General features: G+C 66.2%; 2 protein-coding genes across 2 annotated transcripts; one reads left to right on the plus strand and one right to left on the minus strand.

Moving 5' to 3' along the window:
• Positions 1–84: 84 nt before the first annotated feature.
• On the minus strand, positions 85–4769 carry IRF5 (interferon regulatory factor 5). Its single transcript, XM_082279597.1, has 9 exons — positions 4710–4769; positions 3162–3338; positions 2726–2912; positions 2401–2453; positions 2279–2309; positions 1922–2203; positions 1297–1686; positions 896–1014; positions 85–816 (listed from the first exon to the last, which is right to left on the minus strand). Exons 1-9 carry the CDS (start codon positions 4716–4718, stop codon positions 583–585), a joined length of 1482 nt encoding a protein of 493 aa, XP_082135723.1. The 5' UTR covers positions 4719–4769; the 3' UTR covers positions 85–582.
• Positions 4770–4988: 219 nt separating this feature from the next.
• Positions 4989–7281, plus strand: LOC309571891 (uncharacterized protein). Its single transcript, XM_082279775.1, has 3 exons — positions 4989–5101; positions 6499–6619; positions 6817–7281. The coding sequence occupies exons 1-3, from the start codon at positions 5004–5006 to the stop codon at positions 7075–7077; spliced, it is 480 nt and encodes a 159-aa protein (XP_082135901.1). The 5' UTR covers positions 4989–5003; the 3' UTR covers positions 7078–7281.
• The last annotated feature ends 309 nt before the right edge of the window (positions 7282–7590 follow it).

Here is a 7590-nt window from a genome sequence, read left to right on the forward strand (position 1 = left end):
TTTTAGTTTGTTTTCTTCTTTGGGTTTTTTTTTCTTTTTTTTTTCCTTTTTTTGGGGTTTTCTTTGGTTTGATTTTGGGGTAGGAGGCGGTGGCTCGAGTGCGGGCAGGGCGGGCGGGCGCATGCGGTTCCCTCTGGGGGTGTGTAGCCATCTCGAGAACAATAAAAAACAACAAAAACCTGAAAAAATAAATTAAAACCTCCCAAGCCCCCTCTGGTTCTTCTCTCGGGGCTGGGGCTGCTTTGTGCCCCCCAGCGCTGGGTACCCCCCATCCCTGGGAGCTCCAGGTCCAAGGGGGCCCCAGCTCCTGTCTTCTTGCTGTTTCCCCCAAAACCCCGGGGGGATTATCCTTGGGGAATCCAGCGAGGGGGGTCCGGCTGCTTCGGCCCCGATAGAGCTGCCCCAGGGTGGGTGGTCCCCCTCGGAGCCCCCCTGGGTGCTGTTCACTGGCAGCTCTGGGGAGACGGGGATGGGGATGGGGACAGGATGAGGACGGTGCTGGGTGGCCCCGGCTCCACCAGCCGAGATGGCCACGAGTGACTCACCCTGGCTGGCAGTGCCAGGGCTGTCCCCGTGTCCCTGTCAGTGGGGCAGGGGGCCGGGGGGCAGCGCCCAGGCACCCGCGGAGGGGCCGGGCGGGGGCTGCGCTGGCGGCAGCCGCTGGTGGCTCTGCCAGAGCTGGTGCAGCTCCTTGAACTGCTCCACCATCCTGTCCTTGAGGTCGGGGTGGGAGATCTGCAGCGGGATGCTGTCGGCCGACCAGGACAGCTCCCCGGAGAACATCTCCAGCAGCAGCCGCGCCGCCACCGGCACCACCTGCAGGAGCCCAGGGCGTCACCGCGGGCAGGGACACCCGCCCGTGTCCCCCGGGACAGCCGCGGGCCTGGGCCCTCACCTGCACCGTGATCAGCTTCTTCTCCTTGGGCTTCTGGTCTGGCCACTCCTCACCAAAGCAGAGGAAGATCTCAAAGGGGGGCGGAGTGGGGGTCTGCCCTTTCTGGAACTGGATGAGGCCTGCGGGGCCCAATGCCGAGGTGAGGGGCAGGGACCTGTGCCTGCCCGTGCCACCACCACCCCACCCAGGGCAACCCCAGGGCCAGCTGGTGACCCCCATCCCAGCTCTGTTCCACCAGGTTCCCAGGTGCCACCTGCTGTCTCCCCATCCTACCTGGTGTCCCCACCATTCCAGCTGGTGTCCCCATTACACCTTTGTCCCCCTCATGCCACCAGGTGCCCAAGTGCCTGGGGTCCCCCCGCCCCAGCTGACCTCTCCATCCCAATCCATTGCCCTCTGACCGTTGAGGAAGCCCTCGAGGCTGAAGAGCTTGGTCCTCCTCTCCCTCTGGATGGGGTTGGGGCCGGGCTGGGGAGAAGCACAGGGCCCCGTCCAGAAGACCTTGCACTGGCAGAGCCGGAGGGCGAAGAGATCCTGGCCCTGGAGCTCCAGGATGAGCCCTCGGTCCAGCACATCCAGCAGCTGGTGGGTGTAGAAGCGCTGCTTCTCGTTGGGAATGGTGTCGGGAGCAGGGAAGGGCACCTGCTCCAGCGTCAGGGGCCCGAAGAGCTCCTCCTGCTCGCGCGTGGGCTCCAGGCTGCTGTGGAACAGCCGGCAGCCGTGGGGGTTGCTCACGGTGAGGGCGCAGACCTGGCGGCCCCGGTACTGGAACTTCAGCTCCAGGTCAGTCACTGCGGGGGCCACGGGGGTCAGCAGGGGTCAGGGAGCACCCCAGGGTCACTCCAGCTGGCCACCCTCATCCATCCCACAGCCACTCTGCACCCATGGTCACTCCAGTCCAGCCACCCCACGGCCATCCCATGGCCACCCCACACCCATGACCACCTCTGTCCCATCACCCCATGGCCACCACATCCTTCCAGCCACCCTATCCAGCCCCCCCAAGACCCCCAGCCCCCTCCTCACGTGGCAGCATGTGGGGGCTGACGAGCAGGTCAGGGATCAGGTGCTCTGTCGGTGCCACCGGGCAGGAGGACGAGGGCCCCGGGGGGCCCAGGGGGGGCCCCGTCTCAGCGAGGGCACTGGGGAGCAGCTCAGGGGCCCCATGGGTGCCCCCCACCTCCCCCTGCAGCAGCGCTGGGGGGGGAGGCCCAAAGGGCCTTCCCGAGGGGCAGCAGCTGGCAAAGGCGGGGGGCTCCTCCTTGGACCAGGGGTAGGGGGGCAGCAGGTCCCCCCTGTGCTGCGTGTCTGGAGCAGAGAGGGGGGTCAGGGGGTGCAGCCCAACCCCCCGACACCCTGACCCACCCAATGCCCTCCACTCACCATCGATGCTCAGGGATGTCATCTTCTGGAGCTGCAGGGCACAGTGGGTGTTACAGGGACACCCCCGGCCCCCTGAGGTGTCCCCAGTTTGGGAATCCCCCCACCCTGAGCCCCCCCAATACCTGGCTGACGTCTTCCTCCCCGCTGCAGCCATAGTCATCCTCATCCCCCCCCTCTGCAAGGGAGAGAGGGGCTGGGAAGTGCCGAGGGACTTGAGGGGTCCTGGGGACTCATGGGGCACTGAGGCTTCTCAGGGAGGCGGGTCCCTTGTGGGGGGCCAGGTCTCGGGGGGCTCTGAGTCCTTGGGGGGTGTGGGGGGCTGCTGGGGGGCTGGGACCTCATGGGGTGCTGGGGCTTTTGGGTGTGGGACACTCGTGGGGTGTCATGTCCTTGTGGGGTGCTGGGACTTAGGGGGTGCCCAAAGCCCTCCCCCGAGCCCCCCCGTACCTGCGCCCCCGGGGGGCTCCTCGCAGAGCTCGTACACGCGGAAGGGCTGGGCCGGGGAGCCGCGGGGCCCGTCCAGCAGCAGCCGGAACTCGCGGCTCTTGTTGAGGGCGCAGCGCAGCGTGGCTTTCCAGCGCGGCGGGTCCGGCGGGTCCCCGGCCCGGAACCGGCCCGTCTCCTGCGCCCACGCCTGCGGGGGTGTCAGCGCCCGGCACCCCCCGCCTGTGCGCCCCGTCATCCCATCACCCCCACGTCCCCGGTCCCCCTCGCCACACCACCCCACTGTCATCCACCCATCCCATGTCCCCCCATCATCCTTGTCAGTGCCACCCAGTGTCCCTCTTGTCACCCACCCCATGTTCCCATTGTCACCCCATCACCCTGTCACCCCCATCCCACGTCCCCATTGTCGCTCCCACCCCGAGTCCCCCGGTGTCACCTTGAAGATGGTGTCGTGGTCCTGGGGCCCCCCCGGGGGGTTCCTGGTGGCGTGTCCCCAGGGGATGACGAAGCGTCGGCGCTCAGGGTCGAGCCAGCGGAGCCCCGGGAAGCGCCGGCTGCTCACCTGGGCCACCAGCCAGGGCTTGAGGCGCACCCGCCGGGGTGGGTCCATGGCCTGGGGACACCAGCGGGCACCTCGTGACCCCACGCTCCCGCGTGGCACCCTCAGTCCAGAAAGCGGAACCGGGGCTCCCCCAGAAGGGCCGTGCGTGGCCCCGGTTCCGCTTTCAGGGCCAGGAGGGTGGGTGAGGCCGCCCCCGGGCTCTGTCTCCCCCGTGGGTGGTGGGGGCGTCACCTACACCCCGAAAGCAGAAGCTGCGGTGGCTTCAGGGAAAGAAAAGTGGAGCTGAGAAGGGGACAGGACACGAGGGACAGGAGGGACAGTGGGACACAGGGGATGTGGGACGTGAGGGAGACGGGGGGACATGGGACAGAAGACACGGGATGGGGGACGGGGACGTGAGGGACACAGTGAGGACACAGGATGGGAGACACGGGGACACGGGGCGGACAAGGGAGTACACAGGGGACAGGGGACACAGGGGGACAGGGGACACAGGGGGACAGGGGACACGTGTAGCGACGTGGAGGACACAGTGAGGACACGAGGACACGGAGGGACATGGGAAGCATACGGGAGACGGGACACGGAGAGACAGGGGACACGGAGAAGGGAAGGGGGACAGAGGGGTGGCGTGAGGAGACAGGGGACACGGGATGGGGAGGACACGGTCACAGGGTGAGGGGGGACGGGAGACACAGAGCCAGAGCAGAACACGGGGTGACACGCGAGGGATGCGGGGTCACAGAAGCCGCGCGAGGGGAGACCACCCCCGGTCCCCTCGAGCCGGGTGTCCCCGCATGTCCCCCCATCACCGGGCAGCGCCCACGCGTGTCGCACGGACGGGCACGTCCTCGGCCGCGGCCACCCTGCCCGGCCAGTCCCGCGGGTGCCCGGGCTGCTGCCCCCACTCACGGACAGGGCACTGTCCCCGCGTGTCCACAAGGCTCTTCCCGGCCACCTCAGCATCGCTCCGCCACGGCGCCCGCTCCCATGCCCCCCTCCCCGTGGGCACACACCCCACGGGCCCCCATTCCCACGGGGACCCACCCGCGAACTCCTCCGCGCCCCGGGTCCCACCTGCGCTCGGGGCCGGTCCCGGGGCCGCCGCCCGGAGCTTCCGCACTCGGGGCCGGGCGTGGGCGTGGGCCGAGACCGGCCGGGACCGCCCCGGGACCGCCGCGCCTGGGGCGTGGACCGGGGCCCCCCGTGTCCCCACAGGATCCCCCCACCTCGTGTCACCCCTCTCGTGCCCTTCCGTGTCCCCCTCCCCCCGCGGCCCCCACGTGTTCCCCCCCCCACGCCCCCCCACCCTTGTTCCCCTGTGTCCTCCCCGTGTCCCCACCCTCGTGTCGCCCTCCCGGATCCCGCCCCATCTCCCCGGCTGTCGCCCCGCACTGCTGGCAGACCCCCTCATTAACATACACTTTGCATATATTTGCATACTCGGTGCCCATCTCGCTCTCCACGTGACGCGCGGGGATCTCCGCGGTGGGCGGGAACCGCGGAGTCTCTCTGCGGGCTTTGATTGGTCGCGCTCGCTGTCATTCATCCCTGGGGCCGCTGTCCGTCAACGAAGGGGCGCGGCCTGCGGTGGGCGTGACCAAGGCAGCAACTGGAAGGGGCGGGGCGGAGCTTGAGGGGGTGGGGGGCGGGGCCTGTCCCGGTGGGCGGGGCCTGCACCGGGGCGGGGCCTGTCTCGGGGGCGGGGCCTGCTCCATGGCGCCGGGCGCGCCCCGCCGCACGCCGGGACCCCCCGGTGCCCCCCGCGCCCCCCCGGTGCCCCCGCCCCGCCCCGGGAGGAAGAACCGAAGGAGGTATCGGGACCCCTCCCTGCCGTAGGGCCCGCCGGGGAAGGGGACCCGTAACTGCTGCCGCGCGGGGGCCGGGGGTGCGGGTTTGTCCCCGGGGGGACGGAGGGGACTCGGGGGTCCCGACGGGTTTGGGGCAGTCTCGCCTCATTTAACTTGCGGATTTCAGGGTTTTAATGTTATTTTTTGCCCCGATCCCTGTGCTACCGCTGGGAACGGGATCGGGGCTTTCTCGCAGGAGCGCAGGTGCCGGGGGGATTATTAGGAGAGAGCAGCAGATCCCACTGTATTCAGGGTGGTGGTGGGGAGCAGATCCCAGTGGATTCCTGGGAGAAGAGAAGATCAGATCCCGGTGGATTCCCAGGGAAAGAGACTCAGATCCCTGTGAATGGGGGGGTAGGAGCAGAGCCCAGTGGATCCCTGGCGGAGAGGAGCAGATCCCGGTGGATTCCCAGCTGGATCACTTCTCTGCAGCTTATCCCACCACTTTGCCTGCACTTGCCTGTCCATCCTGTTCCCAGGATCCCAGTTGATCCCAAGGGACAGCTGCAGCCTGTGTGAAGTCTGGCTGCAGGCCAGGGCCTGATCCCAGATGGGCAACGGCACCAAAACCACCAGTTATGGGATGCTGAAAGGATATTTCCCCAGGGATCCCACCCTGGTATCTGCTCAGGCCTCACTGGGGGTTTCTCCAGAGTGGGATGCTGAAAGGATATTTCCCCAGGGATCCCACCCTGGTATCTGCTCAGGCCTCACTGGGGGTTTCTCCAGAGTGGGATCCTGGGTGGGAGAGCGCCAGCATCGAGCATCTTGGCTGGGGTTCTGGGAAATGGGAAGTTTGGTCATGCGGACAAAATGGGGGAAAACCTCAGGGTTTGGATTATCCTGCGGTCGCTCCTTCTCCCCCGAACCGGCACTGCTGCTGTCGCATTCCCGGGCACGCTGGTGCTCCGGTGGGCTGGAGTTTCCTCCCAGCCGGGCACAATTCCCCCTCTTCACTTGGTATTTTTCTGGAAAGAGAAACCGGAGTAGATCTCCCGGATCACCTCGTGGTGGTGGCCATGAGAGGGAGCCTCAGCACTGCCCACACCGGAGCCGCTCCCGGCTGGTGTTGGACGGGATTCCCTGGAACTGGGCTGTTGCTTCCCGGGCTCCCGGCCAGCCGCTGCTCTGGGTCCCATCCCGATGGACTGGGTTTTGGGGCTACTTCAGGCGGGTTTGGGCCGTACAGGGAGAGCATGTGGAGACACGCCTCCAGCGCTTTCTCATCCCTAATTTGGTGGCTGTGGAGCTGGGATGTGCTGCCAAGGAACTGCCTGGGGTGCCGGCTCCGCCCTGGGATGGAGATCCATCCCCTCAGCGGGTCAGCTCTCTGGTCTGACATTCCTTTTACTCCACGGCAGCTCCGAGTGGACGATTCAGCAGAAGCTGCGGGAATTCTTTGCCATCCCGCGGTGCCTGGTCAGCGTGTTCAGCCTCTTCCTCGTGGAGCTGATCCGCTTCCTTGGCGAGGCCGTGGTCCAGGTGAGCCGCCCTGTTCCCGCAGAGCCACGGCCGGAGCAGCTGCTGAGGATGTCAGAGTCCTTCAGTATTGGGAGAAGGAACTTCCATTTCCCACTGTCGCACATTTCCCCTCCCGTAGTGGAATTTTTGTGCCTCAGCCCATTTTTGGTGACTCCTGGCAAATATCCCTCAAACTCAGGATTTCATCCCAAATCCAGGCGCTGGTGGTCGGTGTCCTGACAGCCATTGGCGACCATGTCCTGAAGCCCTTGCTGGCGGCGGCGTTTCACAGCCTCCTGCAGCCACTCCTGCTCTTCCTGCTGAAGGTGCTGGGTGGCGTCCGGGACCTGACGGATCCTGTCCTGGACGTGGTGGCCCGGGTGTGCTCCCAGCTGGCCGTGCTGCTCCGCGCTGTCCGGCTGGTGGAAATCCGCCTGCGCCCAGACCTGCGGGCTGGCCCTGGGGACGGTGGTGGATGAGCACAGGCTGTGGGTGGCCAAAGAAGATCAGGAAGATGAATTCCTGGGAGCTGCAGAAGCGGCCCAGGGGGCTCCGGAGGGACCGTTGTCTCCACACGTGTCCGGGCAGGGGGCAGCACATGGTGTTGCTGGGAGGGGGGTTTGGATCTTCTAGTTTTGCAAACATCTCCTTAACTTAATTAAATTCCAATTTTATCCATTGGACCATTGCTCCAGTGGGGTGTTTTTCCTCTTCCTGCCTGGAAAACTTGGCTTCTCATTGAGAGGACTTCCCTGTGTGGTCTCTTGCAGCCAGGCGGGCTCCGCTGCTGGGGTGGTGCCCAGAGCCTCAAGCACTGCCGGGAGGGGACGGCTTCTGCCAGCTCCCCAGCACTCTGGAATGGTCTCCATAGCTGGTGGAATGGGATAGACTGGGATTTGGGGGCAATCGAAAAATAGGGATTACAATACAACAGAATAACCACTTCTGTGTTCCTAACAACTGCTTCTGGTGCATGATTTGGTGTGGGGTAT

The sequence above is a fragment of the Coloeus monedula genome (assembly GCF_965178545.1).
Source record: "Coloeus monedula genome assembly, chromosome: 4".
NCBI classification, from domain to species: Eukaryota; Metazoa; Chordata; class Aves; order Passeriformes; family Corvidae; genus Coloeus; species Coloeus monedula.

Excerpts from the sequence above, each read along its gene's own strand:
- IRF5 (XM_082279597.1), bottom strand. Across the intron at positions 1,015-1,296 it reads CCTCGAGGGCTTCCTCAACG|GCCTCATCCAGTTCCAGAAA; the intron begins GTCAGAGGGCAA and ends TGGGCCCCGCAG. Across the intron at positions 817-895 it reads AGAAGCTGATCACGGTGCAG|GTGGTGCCGGTGGCGGCGCG; the intron begins GTGAGGGCCCAG and ends GGGCTCCTGCAG.
- LOC309571891 (XM_082279775.1), top strand. The coding sequence starts at position 5,004 with ATGGCGCCGGGCGCGCCCCGCCGCACGCCGGGACCCCCCGGTGCCCCC. Across the intron at positions 5,102-6,498 it reads GGGAGGAAGAACCGAAGGAG|CTCCGAGTGGACGATTCAGC; the intron begins GTATCGGGACCC and ends ACTCCACGGCAG. Across the intron at positions 6,620-6,816 it reads TTGGCGAGGCCGTGGTCCAG|GCGCTGGTGGTCGGTGTCCT; the intron begins GTGAGCCGCCCT and ends TCCCAAATCCAG.